The sequence below is a fragment of the Micropterus dolomieu genome, linkage group LG13 (assembly GCF_021292245.1).
Source record: "Micropterus dolomieu isolate WLL.071019.BEF.003 ecotype Adirondacks linkage group LG13, ASM2129224v1, whole genome shotgun sequence".
NCBI classification, from domain to species: domain Eukaryota; kingdom Metazoa; phylum Chordata; class Actinopteri; order Centrarchiformes; family Centrarchidae; genus Micropterus; species Micropterus dolomieu.
Window position 1 is genome coordinate 29,445,893 of NC_060162.1, and position 14,229 is coordinate 29,460,121.

A 14,229-nucleotide genomic window follows, 5' to 3' on the forward strand; every position below is an offset into this window, starting at 1 on the left:
ATGTGTCTCGGAAAGTAACGCTAAAAGCAAGCGAGTAAGTTGTCAGTCTGGAAGGAAAAGTACAGTGTAGGTCACAGTGTGTCTGTTGAAAGTCGTCTGTTTCCCCAACTGCTGCTAACAAACCTTGAGCTTCAGACTCAAGCCTGGAAGCTGAGCAGGACTGGACAGGGCGGAGTCACGTGACCAATGCAGTAGTATGCTTTTAAGGATACAGTACATGAACACACTAGTGGGGAAAATAGTAATAGGATTACAAAAACAAAACATTACATCAGTTAGAGGTTCGATCAGTTTCGATTACTAGCAGCCTACCAGGGACAAACCTTTCCTCTGTCTGTAATGATTCCAAAATGCCAAAGTCAAATTTAAAACCTGTACCTCTCACTTTATGGTAAGGGGTCGACAAGAGTTTTTCAGGGCCAATACTGATTATTAGTAATTAAGGAGAGCAATAACAGGTATTTGGAACACATTTATATATTTGCTAAAGATGATGCCAAGATTCCAACTGCACAAATATGCTTCAGTTATTACAAAAAAAACTGCTTTTGAAAATGACCATAATGCCAATTAACAAACTCAATATTCCTATTATGGCTAACTGTATATCAGTATTAAGTATCAGCAGGAAGTTTGACAGTGCCATGCAGTTGATTTTAAATGAAAGTTATAAACATTGGTTAGAGAGTGATTGTAAGAGGGGTTTTAAACTTCTTACAGTCATGCTGCAAGGGGAAAATTGTTTTTGTAGACTGATCTTTGTGCATAAGAGAATCCATTTATTGCTGTGATCTTAAGGCAGTAACGTTACAAGATGCACATTTCTCTCTTGCTGCATGTTTAACAATCTGTGTTGGTTCATTCTTTGATTATTCCGTTTCAAACCAAAACGGACCCCCCCCCCCAAAAAAAACACAAGTCATTTTTTGGATTTTCTGTTTTAAAACCAAAAAAGAAAAATATTGATTTTGATATTTAATGTGTTAATATATCACTGAATTAATTTGATACTGAAGAAATCTTAACCACAGGATTCTCGGGCAACTTCTGAGGCATTACTTTTCCTGTTCCAGTTGCTAGTGAGTTACAAACTGAACATTGAGCTTCCTGTTTTTCTTAATTAAAAACCAATTTATGTTAATTTGGCTTCACCATGGATGCACTGCTGGGTCAGGAGGGAGACCTTGACGCTTTTACCTCCTCCAGGCAGGTGGTCAGAGTGGATGATGGCAGGGCAACAGAGGGGGTTGAGTTTGTCAGCAGTAAGTTAGCAGTGGAATGACATTCCATGCCAGCTGATGACATGGCCAAGGGGGGAGCATGTAGAAAACAAACAGGGTTGGGTCCTGCACAGACCCTTGAGGGACACCACAGGTGACATTACATGTCAGGGATTTATCCTCTCCCGAGGCGACATGCTAAGTTCTCCCGGTGAGGTAGGATGAGAACCACTCAGAGTCAAAAAGACCAATAGTGGAATGTAGACAGTGAAGGAGGATATTGTGGTCCACAGCGTCAAAAGCTGCAGTCAAGTCCAGGAGGATGAGAAGAGATGAGGAGCGAGTATCTGCAGTCATCAGCAGGTCATTTGTGACCCTGACCAGAGCTGTTTCTGTGCTGTGGCCAGGGCCAAGCGGGAAGCTTCCGGCCAGCGATCTGATGTGAATGTGGAAGTCCCTGAAACCTGCATTCTATGGAACGGCCAGCAGGGGGCAACTCTTCTGGTTGCAAAAAGAAATCTGGCTCCATTAGAAATAATGCCAAAATGACCCTACTTCTCAGCTGAATAATTACCTCAGTAATAATGAGTTTATGGTCTCAGTCACTAGTTTCAATTCTTGCAAGACCTTGCATAGGACTTCTGATGTTCTCAGTAGCCTTGCCTATGAACAGTGAGCCCTGAGGCCTTGAGGCGCCGCTCAAGGACATGCCCAGCTGTATTCATTTTCCAGAGTTCGCATGTGTACCAGGGGGCTGAGGGTAAGAAGCTGACAGTTCTAGTTTTGACAGGGGCATGGAGATCAAGGAGACTGCTCAGAGATAGGTTGTAGAAGTGAACGGACTCAGTGACTGAGGAGAAATCAGCAAGGGAGAGATTATTGAGGTCTATGGTCAAAGTGTCCAGGTTGATCTTTTTGAGTTTCCTATAGCAGATTTGACGCTTGTCTTTGGTGTGCAAGGAAAGGAGTGGCAGCTCCATTGAGATGGCCTTGTGGTCAGACTCATCCGGATCATTCGCCGAAGGTTGCAAATGGGGGCGGAGATTGAAATGACCAGGTCCAGTGTATGCCCCCTGGAGTGTGTGGAGACATCACTATGTTGTTGGAGGTTGAGTCCAGTCCAGTAGTTGCAGAAACTCAGCTGCAAAGTGGCAGGAGGGGTTGTCTAGATGAATATTAATATCTCCAACTATAATAATGTTGGCAGAGGTGGTGCAGGTTGTGTATTTCTAAGATGAAAGCTGAGTTGGGTTTGGGGGGCCGGTAGATGAGGAGCATTGTCATGGGAAAGGGGGGTTTACATTTAAGTGCTAGGCATTCAAATAAGGACAGTGTAGGCAGTGGAGGGGAGAAAGCTCCAAGTTCTGTCGGTGTATGAAAGCTAGGCCGCCACCATGACCAGTGCTGCGGGCTTTCTCCAGGTAGCTGTAACTGGGGCGATTGACTTCATTTAGTGCTGAGTAAACCCCTGGTGTGTGCCATGCTTCTGTTAGGCACATTAAGTCTAATCCCTTGTCCATGATGTGGTTTTGTATGAAGGATGCTTTATTTGTGAGGCATTGTGTATTGAAAAGTTCTATTTTGAGTGTTGTTGACACTGGAATCCACTCCATGTTTTCTGGTCTGCTTGGTGTGCAGAGATCTCGCAATGCTTCGCGTGTTACTTGCACCGAGAACGACATTGCTCTGATTATGAGGCAGATGTGCGACAGTGATCCAGATGGTTGGAATGTTTGCAGCAGAGTGGCCAGGCTTATGGTAAACAAACTTTCAGAAACATTCACAGCTGTCAGCAGGTGCATGTCTGAAAGGGGCCAAAGGCACAAGTCTTTTCCTGCACCTTGGCATGTTGAATAAGCTACAACATTCACAGCTAATCCCTGCTGTCTCAGAATTATACACATACACTGTCCAACTACTCACAGGCTTGAGAGAAAAACAGCATTTCAGATGTTACGACTTTTCTTCCTTACAAACATAAGAATTTCAAAATGACTGATGCCATTTTTGACTGGATATTGTTAATATTACAGAATGTGGTCTAGACCTCCTCTACATGAAATGTGCAATGAGATCACTTCTGTTCTGAATTGGTGCTATATAAATAAAAGTGAACTGACATCACTGGACTCTTCCTAAACAAGCTATACTTTTAAACTCCTGAGGTTCAGCTGAAATGATTAGAATCTAACTAAAGAAACTCTTACCGTGACTTTCTGGCCAGCCTTCAGGACATATTTGGGTGTGAACTTGTAGGTGGCTGTAGCACTTCCGATTGTCTTAATCATCTCATATCCCACCATTGCCTGGTCCTGAGACAGACAGTCGTTGACACAATAAATAAATAAATAAAAAGCGTATCTCCACATAAACAATAAGTCACTGAAAGCTTGTAACATCTTAACAGCCAGGAGGTCACCTCATCTCCGCTGTTGTGGAGGCAGATGAACTTGCCGTCGGTGTCGATCTCGTCGATGCAAATGGATCCTGTGGCCGAGGCAGAGTGAGTGATGGAAACTGAGCTGCTGGCTTCCTGTTCCTCCACATCAACACGTTTCCTCTTCCCCTGAGTGGTCCGCACGCTGTGGCTGCTGGACGAGGCTCGAGATACCGTGACACGAGATGAAGGACTGGGAGACAGTTTCAGTCTGGGGGAGGGAAACACCACAGATAGACATCAGGTCAGTAATGTAACTCAGCGGGTGTGTCTGTAACATAAACAATGCCACAACTTTGAGTCCTCACCTTTCTTCTTCCCCCTCTAGAAGTTTGCGGTACGCATTGATCTCCATGTCCAAAGCCAGTTTAACATCCAGCAGCTGTTCGTACTCGTTCAGCTGTTGCTGCATCCTGGCCTGGATCTCAGCCACCTCACGGTCTTTGTCTGCCAGCAGCTTGCGGCTCATGTCTTTCTCCTGAGTCAACGCCACTTCAAGCTCTGCTATACGATCACGCCAACCACGAGTCTGAATAGAGACAAAGAGGTATGTATCACAGAGGCTTACGTTCTTCTTTCATTTCTCCTTTATGTAAAAAAGAAAAAATAAGATATGGATTGTGAAACAAACTGACCTGACTGGTTGGAAACTACTAAAACATTTACTCAATTTTGCTGACCACTGAATTTCTTGCTCTTCGATGGATCCCATCACTAGACATCTCTTAGAACTAAATAAACCTCATCATTTCAAAAGATCCTGTTGAAAAAAGTGTAGATTCTATTTATTATGATTCCCATCACCTGCTGAACGCAGGTGGCAAAAAACTAATCTCCAGGTTCATTATGATTCTATAAAGAGAGACTTCGCATTTATAACTTATAAGAATAAGACAAATGCAAGGCGGTCCTTCTTCTCTGACATACGTACCTACGCCGTAGGCTACGCACGTAGCCATGCATTTATACTTGTGCATCCGTCAATCTGCAATTACATCCCCAAACACTAGTCGGCAGTAGCGCTACAGCGTCCACTGTGTTGACTTTTGCCTGCCGAGCAGGCTAACTTCCGGTTTAGCCCTCCGCTAACGTGAATGGGGGTAAAATTGTATATGTGCGGCTGGTATAGCCTTTTCAAATGTTACTGACCGAATGGATCACATTCTGATAGCGAAATGAGTCATTGTGATCCACTGTGTTACTGCCACCGTTTTTGGCCGATAGTAAAAGATACTACAAAGCACGGGGCACATCCGGTCGGTTACATTTTTGAGGAGGTGCACGTCAGGCGAAGGCGTAGCCTCTGCGTAGCCCCATAGCCTATGCCGTCACCTACGGTGTCGATTCGACGCAGAACTTTAAAAAAAAAAAAAAAAAAAAAAAGAGCAATCTAGACAGGTCACTAATGAGCAGTAACAGGCCCATATCAAATCTGCTGTTTAAGTAAAATCATTGAAAAAGCTGTTTTTCAACAGCTTAGTGCTTTCTTGGCACTAAATATACACAAAAACAATTACACATCTGAGCTAAGAAAAATGACATGTGAAGTTCCCCAAGGCTCCATTCTGGGGCCTCTTCTGTTTAACATCTACATGCTTCCACTGGCTCAGATTATGAAAAACAACAAAATATGTTACCATAAGAGATGGGGAATGAATGAGTAATATACGCAAAGGTGAGAGACCTGCCAGTTTATTTTCTATTTAACTTTTTTATATTTCCCTGTAGCTTATGTTTTATGTATAGCACTCTGAATTACCTTGTTGTTGAAATGTGCTATACAAATAAACTTGCCTTGCCCAAAAACTTTGATAAAAATTCCATATATCCTATCCATACAGATGAGAAAAACCTGATAACTGAACTGAAAAACTTCACATCAGAAAATGCCACAAGGTGGCACCATGTCGTTCTAAAGAGATCAACCAGTTCATCAAATAAACAGAAAAACATAAATAGAAGGAATTCCAATTGATCAACAAAAAAAAAAAAAAAAAAAAAAAAGGCAGAACACCTAGAGGTAATTTAACTGGAGCAAATCGAGGGAATTTCATGAGACTCTTATACAAATATGAAGAAGCTCTATCATCTCGTAGATAGGAGGTCCTTCTACGATGAGATATTGATAAAATAACATTCACATACAAATATGTTTTGATTATTATGTAGTAATTACCTACATCACAGTATGACTTAAGGATGAGCCAGGAACAAATTAGTATATTATAACATAACCAAAGGCACCTTAGGAGAAGTCAGAAAGTCAGATTCCAGAAAGGTTTACTCAAAGTAAAATATGTTAGTTAAATTTAATAATGAATACTCTGACAAAGGCATAGGAAAAAGTCTCAACTTGTGTATCCTGGAATGAATGCCACTGTAACTGATTTGCTGGAACTTGATAATATATCTTCCCCTAACACTTGCATGGGCTACAACAGCTCACAAAATTTTAGCTCACAGTTAAAACAGACAGACAGACTGATCCTCGACTTTTGGCTTTATTCTGCAGCAATATATTTAATGCTCTCATGAGTCTCAGTCAGACATGGGTTTCGTTGTACTGGCCCACCACAATATCAACATGGAGCGCCGCATATTGGTTTTCTATTTTTCCTCTAAAATGGGTAAAATCTTATTGTATTGTAGAGCTGCATTGGTTCACTCTGCCCCTCTTAGCCTTGCTCTCTCTTTCTCTGACTTGGGGTCTTGTGTGTGTCGCTGCTATTTCGATTGGGAAACTGTATCTTTATCCAACTAAATTCTTAGCTCACTAGCTTATCAATTACATTTTCAATTCCATAAAGCATTATAGGCATGAACGTTATGACAATATTATAGTTAATGTAACTAGCCACAGTACAAATGAATTTAGTTATCCTAAAGTTACACTAGATGTAGCTGTGATATTTCTTGTGTCTCACTTGGCCCCGACTCTCCCTGCAACAAATGTTCGTGAACACAGAACTGTTTTCAATGCAAACTCTGATGACATGCCGTTGGAATAAAGTCTCAAGTTATAGAATTTACGGTCTAATACCTATCCATACAACTTACAAGCTCGTCCTCCTCAGTTCTTTCTACTCCTGTGACCTCTGTCCTCTTCCTCTTAAAATGCTGCAGGATGCTCGTCTCTGTGTGAATATTTTGACTACTTTCAAATTGTTTATGGACAGGTAGCAGAGACACACACACACCTCATGGCACAAGTTTTAAAGGTCAAGGATGGCCACAGACGGAGGCAAAAAAGTGGCCCAGGAGTTCCACTCTCCAGACAAAGCATTTGTCGAGACCTTTATTCCTGTATTCTTGAGAATTTTATGCGAGTAAATAAATGAGCCATTAAAATACATTTTCAGACTAGAAACACCTCTCTAACCTCCTAAAGTAAAGTAATCACTTCAGCTGAGCCCTTGAGTAGATAAATAAATGAGCCATATCATCATCAGTCTTACCATAAGCTGGTGCTTTGGGCTGTGCTGGCTGTGACTCTGTTCTGCTTTTGACCTCATCTCTGCTGTCTGTCTCATGTTCACCATGACAGTGCTAGTACTGGTGCCGCTGGCCAGTGGCAGGTAGAGTACTCAAAATCTTTACTCAAGAAAAGTACAATTACTCCCACAAAAAGTAAAAGACAAAAATGACATACCTATTTCATCTGCTGTTCATCTGGTTAGAAACAGCCGCAATATGGTAATTTCTAGGGAATGCAATTTGCTTTGCTGGTTGATTGTCTTTAGCTATTTCTGTTTAATAATTATTTTCCTTTTTAAATCTCCATGAATGTGTTGATAAGATCACTTTAAAATATCACGCTTGCTGCCCAGCCAACTATTGAAGCCTGTAAATTTTTATTATGGACATGTAGCCAACCAAACCACTTGCTTTGCAGTAGCACAGGCAACCAAAACAATCTGATTACTCAAGCATCTAATAAAGCATATAAATAATCTTTACAATGCAAAGAATGATTGTAACACGGGAGCAGCTCGTTGTTGAAGCAGGTAAAACTACATTCATAGGAAGCTGTGCGTCATGCGTAAAGCCCAACAGGACTGTTTTATCCACCATATTTTCTCTCTGTGCATCTCAAAAATGATTGTTTCCTGAATAAATAACAGCTGGTAGCTGCTGAGTGAAAGATTAGTTTTGCCAGCGACATTCTGTTTATCGACTCACATCACTATTGAACAGTAACCAATGTAAAAAAAAGAAAAAAAAGAAAGAAAAACAGGCTGATATCCATCAAAAGAAAGCGATGCTCTTTTCAACAACAGGATACTGTTAATATATCAGAATCAATCTAGTGATCATCAGACTTTGATGTTACAGTGTGAAGTTTACGTTTTCTCTGCAGAGACTAAATACGCTTTTAATGCACCGTTAATGGAAAGTGAAAGTAGGTGCCGGCCGGCTTGTTAAAGAGCGACGCAGGCTGGATTTCAGTTGTATCAGTAGAACAATAAAGCCTTAAACTGAAAAAGGTTTTTTTTTGCCTGATTTTCTAAATGTTTGCATCTGTCCAGCTCATTCATCTGTAATAAGCGCCGTCTCTCTGTACCACAAAGGAGACCTGGTGCTCTTCTGCGTAACTGTGCGCACACAGCCTGGCTGACAGCTCATTCAGTTAACGAAGCCTGTTGCAGATTACAGACTGGTGAAGTTATGAAGGTATGAATTGAAAATGTAGCGAAATTAAAAGTAGATTACTGGCTAAAAGAAAATTCTACAATAAAGAGTAAAAGTAGGCTACAGTTTAAAACAAAACAACCAAAAAAAAAAAAACACTGTCCTCCTCATGTATAATGGCTCCTCTGCGTATGGTTCTGGCTAGTGTGTTGTTTTCCTGAGCCTCTGTGATGCGAGTTAGTGTTAAATCACTGAGTCCGAGGACAAGTTGTGGGCTCCTTCCTAATATCAGCTCTTGGCTTTTCAGAGCTATATAGTGGGGTGACTGGGGGTCGCTCATTTTTACATCCTTGCCAGAATTTGAGTGCTCTTTTTTGCATTTTAATAATTAGAGGGTAGTAGCTCAATTCTGCCTTGCAGGACCTGTTGGACATTTTTCTCTGGACCCGGAAGATACTCTTGCAGAACTTCAGTTGGGTGATTGTCCCAATTTGTAAAGTCACATTTTGTGAGGGGACACCACACATCAGAGCATTCGTTGTATGTATTGTAACCCCAGATTCTATGAGGATAGGCATAGCCCTCAAAGATCTGTCACTATCGGTTTCATCCCCGCGCGCATGCGCAGTCCTTAAGATTTCTTTCACGCCCATGTGCTGTGCACGGGCCTCTCTCAGGTCCCCATATCAGTTATACAACACCTGGTTGGCCTGCAGTTTGGGATGGCTAATACTCATAGAATGGGGTTACAACATGTAACCAACGCTCAATTTTGTATAAGGCTTCGCCCTCCTGACCTGCTATTAGGATAAGGGTGAAGCCAGATGTAGTCAATGCCCACTGCACCACCAGCGGTCATAAACATTAACACACCAGCTTACAGCACTCTAATCACAATGCATGATAAAAGACCACCAAAAATCCAGCAGCCATACCAATGTACACCTTGCTACTGAGAAGCTAAGCAAGTTCGGGCACATTATTCACATTCCATACACCTGCTGCTGTGAAGGAATTGGAACAACAGTTACGCATTGTAACCAGTCCCAAAAACGAGCAGAGCAGGTGTGAGAGTGGAACACACACACACACACACACACACACACACACCCCCCATGGGCACGGGGGTGTTAATGTGGAGGAAAAACTCATGGCTCACAAGAGCACCCAGAGTACAAGCACACACAGATGTACACTGTGTGCTTATGTTGAAGGGACAGTAAGGAAGGTTGTTACATATTGTGGCAGTCCCACTGGAGCGCAACTAAGACCGAGGAGAGCCCCAGCAGCCCATGGCATGAGGAGCCTTTATTGACTCATCTACAGTGAAGGCTGTGTAATGTGTCCCGAGCCGCCTGAGTCGTGCCTGGTCTCCAGAACATTCAGTATCGTATGTGTCAGGGAAAACTCAGACACATCAAGTAGATGGAAATGGATACAAGGGCAGGTTGAAGCCTATGATGCCGCTGTGCAAATATCCTCCACAGCCTCAGGGGAGAGAAAGGCATACTGACTGTTAGGAACTGAAAAGAAAAGAGCCATTGTGTCACGCCACGCCATGATCCATGCCAGGGCGACTGCCACCACTGTGGAGAGCGACAAAACGGCCATCTCCTTTCCAAATTCGCTGACAAGCTCAGAGGGAAGGGCGTCGGGTTGGACAGCGACAGAAGACATGAACGAGGCCAGCAGTGAGATGTTGTTGGTGGCAGCTGCTGCCTGGGCGGCACACTGTTGGACACGCTCTGTGACGTAAGCTGTAACCTGGTCACGGGCGTAGCCGGCTTCCTCCTGCTGAAGAATGTGGCTTTAGGCAGCAGGATCGCTGTCAGGCTGGGCTCCATACGTTGGACAGAGGGAAAATTACACTCACTGAGGCCCCTGACCATGGTGAAGTGGACATCTCTCGCAACCGGTGCCTACAGCTTCCCAGGCTCGGCCCAAGCTTTGGAGGGAAAAGGCAGAAGCGGCAGGAAAAAGGGCCATGTGGGGAGGCGAGGTCTGCCGTGAAGCTAACTGGTTTATTCCAGCTAGCATAGTCAGCCTCTTCCTACTGCAGGGCTGCGAAGGCATCAACCTGCCATCGCTTCCAGGGCTCGACAATAACAGTGGCCTGATGGCCTGGGGCCAGTAAAACGTAATGTCAGGACAGTTGAACTAGCAACTCACAGAGTTGTAGTTACGTGAAATGTTATTTCTCTAATCTCAATCATGCAGCAACCCTCTGGGTCGAAAGTGAAACCATGCAGATGGAACTAAAAGCTGCATTCTCTCTAACGGCCAGCAGGGGGCGAGTTCCATTAGAAATAATGGTAAAATGTTGCTACTTCTCAGCTGATTTATTAGCTCAGTAAACACTTAAATGAGTTTATAGTCTCTATCGCTAGTTTCAAGTCTTCTTCAACACCGCATGATGTTCATTTAGTATATTATGGTCCTATTTATGGGAAAATAGATGATAATGCAGCGTATGCTTTTGGACGAACTACCTTGTGATTGACAGGTCGCTACCATGGCAACCTGTTCATCAGGATAGAGGCGACTCGTGTCCGCTGCTCTGTGTACATTTTTCGTAAATGGCTGTCAGCAGGAGAGCACGTCTTCTTTGAGTCTTAATTTACTTTTAAAAGAAAACATACTGTTTTGTTAACGTTTTTATTTTTTATAATTTTAACTTTGATTAAACACTTTTGGATGGACAGTAAAAATTGTCTTTGGGCCAGTAAGTTTAAACCCACTGGGGCAAATTGGAAAAAAGTTTTACGTTGAGCGAGTAGCCATAGGAAAAGCTATTTAGAAGGAAATTTGCTCTTTAGACGCTACTCTGCTCTCCAAAGTGACAACAATGCAGCGCTTAAGAAAAAAGGGGAGCACATCTCTGGTCACACATATATTATAAACCTGATATGCAGACCTGAGAGAGGCCCTGTTTCTCTGTAACCTGGAGTGTTTTTGAGGATTTATTATCAGTGCCCATGTTTCACAGTAAATTCATGTTGTGCCGCAAGCCCTCTTTTGTAGGTGCTAGTAAAACTATATCTTCTGCGTAGAGTAGGGCTGTGGCGATAACCGCAAAATTGAAATATCACGCCATTGGTGAAGCCTACCGCGGAGGATGGCAAGCACCGCAACAACCGCATTGTTCATACTGTACACTTCAGAGCGTGTTAAATTTATAAATTAGAGCTTCAAAAGTTCCACGAACGTCAAATTCCCACACCAAGTTGTTGTCAGCTTTTACAGAGGAGCAATAGAAAGCATCCTGACTAGAAACATCACAAACTGGCTTGGGAGTCGTTTTGCTTAGGAAGGTTCCTAATTGAGTGAAGTGAACCGGAAGTATTTCCGTGGCAGCCATGACAAGTCTGTTGGAATTCTATAAAGGCTAAGGAAAGGAGCCTCAATGCTTCCTTTTATATCTCCTTTAATACAGAGTACACCGGACCATCCTTTACAAAAGGAAAGGAGAAAATGCCGTCCCACAATTCCTTGTGGCAGCAACATTTAAAGCGACGCAAATATACAATCTCAAATGATAAAATCCATTGACCACATTTAGCAAGATCCTTGCAATACAGACGCACATGTGATACTGTTCTAATGTTCGATGATTTGGAAAAAATCCTATTTGGCCTTTACTTTAGACATTGTGTTCTTTTCATTTATTCTTGTTTTCAGTATGCTGCAGAACACCTTCCTAAGGTTACTGCTAACACAGATGCCCCTGTAGTTGTTTATCACCACTTTCATGAGAAGTCCTTCGTTCCAGGAGTCAGGGAAATGGCCTATATTCAGTATGAGGCTTTAGAATGGCCAGTTTGAGGTCCGTATGTACTGGCATCTCATTTAGGATACCATCTACACCTTTCTTTCCGAGTTACTGGAAAGTCCAATGAGTTTTGATTATCCTTTAGAGCACTCAAGGTTCTCCAATCTGTTGGATATTTGTTGTTGGTCAGAATTTAAATAGGCTGGTCAAACAGGTTTGCAAAGTGCTCTTTCCATATAGCTCCGTTTTGGATAGCTAAATCATCGCAAGACTAATTCCAATTTTCGCAGAATTTGTTTGAGACAATTGATTCTTCTGACAATTGCTCAGTTATTAGGTTAGAGTTATTGGGTTTCAAAACAAGTGGCAACCTTCCGGTTTCCGGGTTGAACCCAGAAGTAACAAAAACTGCAATTCATCAAGTGGCCACTTGAGGCTGGCTGCAAAAGGGAGTCAATCTCCATCGACCCCCATGTTAAAATGCCCAACTTTACAGCAGAATAACACGTTTAAAGCCTGGTTCAAAAAATGGTTTTAGTGTATATCGCTAATTTTGCCCTTCGTGACAATGGGAGTTGAATTTTTTTATAACTCACCTGTTTAAATTATATTAAGCCTTAAAGTTCTGCATTATTAGGGGTGTGGCTGCTTTGACAGGCGACAGGCGGCTCTGGTAGCTGTCACTCCTAGCTGAGTGATTGTTGTTTGTTAGCCTCACTCAGCTAATACACAGAGCTCTGAGCCTCAGCCTGTTGGAGCCGTCTGGACATTTCTACATGCAGATACCAGATGAATAATGGCAGGCTTTGCGGATTATTGGCGAGAGAACCTCCAGGAAGTCTGTGCTCCAGTTGGTGAGTGAAATTCTTGTATTTTATTTATGTGTTATGTTAACAATATTTAACAGGTATCGCTGTCGGCGTATAGCTTGTTAGCTTAGCTCATTATGCTAATTAGCCAAATACAAGCAGCCAAACTGCTAACGATGCTAAGTTAACAGGAGTAAGTGTGTTCTAACCGCAGCTTTTAATGAGTCAAAGACAACTCAGCAAGAAGAGAGAAGACAAAATGTATTAGATTAACCTTAGTGTTAGACATTAGGGTTATAATGCTTTGAAGAAAAGGCGTCTGTGGGAAGTTATAAAGGCTCAGCTCTCAGTTAGCTGATGTTATGTTAATGGTAAACTTTACAAACGGGCAATGTGAGATTTAGCTACAACCTCTAACGGAGTCACTGTTCAGTTAGATACTAGTCAGATACTATTGTAAGTGGCTGCACCTGAACTAGAGGGACACAAAGGGTTTAAAAGGCAGAGAGCCGAGGGGGGAGCGGCTGCAGAGTTCAGTCAAACCTGCTCGCCGAGGAGAGCCATGCACCTCTGAGTGTAACGTTACGGTTTGAAAACGATATACTATTCTTTGTGGGGTTCATCAGTGGGGATGATTGATTCGAAGTACATACTGAAGGACGTTTTGAGTCATCAATAAGTTATTACACTCGGTAGATATAGTTCTCCTTGAGATTCAGCAAACAATCTGAGGGGATAACTGCGTTTGATCAGCAACCTTTCTGATAAGGAGCTTAAGAGGTGAATGCATAATTCGGCAGAACAGATATTGTAGGCTACCTGCAGAGATTTACATCCACCTTTTTTGTCAGCATATAATGAGCGTTATGCCTGCAGACAGGTAGCTGGGCTGTAACAAGGGTGATGGTTTAGTTAAGGCAAGAAATTAGGTGTGTGACAGCCGCCTCCGAGTTTGTTTGGTGGATTAGAGTTTTCCTAAAAAAGGTAGTAGGTTTTTCTGAAGCCTGTAATCTCTCAGTCTTGTTCTGGTGCTCACAATGAACTTTTCCATGGTGTTCAATTTTTTTTTTTTTTTTAGATAGTCCTCAAAAAAATACAGTGTTTTAATGTTGACAGCACTATTATGTCACATATGGGAGAAAAAATTTCTATACAAGATGTCTGTCTGATAGTGCTGTAGCTAAATTTAAGGATGCAATTCCATCAGCTCTCAAAGTCACAAAATAACGGAGGACTCCTATGCTAATTTCAGTCCCTCCCAAATCGATCATCTTGTTGATAGTGCTGCAGGCTCGCTGCGAATGACACTCGACTCTGTAGCCCCTCTAAAAAAGAAAATACTAAAACAAAGACGGTTAGCTCCAT

General features: G+C 42.4%; 1 protein-coding gene across 1 annotated transcript in view; it reads right to left on the reverse strand.

Annotated features, from left to right (window-relative positions):
* lmnb1 (lamin B1) overlaps positions 1-14,229 on the reverse strand; it is a 29,468-nt gene that overhangs the window by 2,704 nt on the left and 12,535 nt on the right. The window contains exons 6-8 of the mRNA XM_046067692.1: positions 3,966-4,186; positions 3,640-3,868; positions 3,428-3,532 (exon numbers count right to left, since the gene is read on the reverse strand). Of these exons, the coding sequence (XP_045923648.1) occupies positions 3,428-3,532; positions 3,640-3,868; positions 3,966-4,186 (555 nt within the window). The remainder of the gene's footprint in view (positions 1-3,427; positions 3,533-3,639; positions 3,869-3,965; positions 4,187-14,229) is intronic.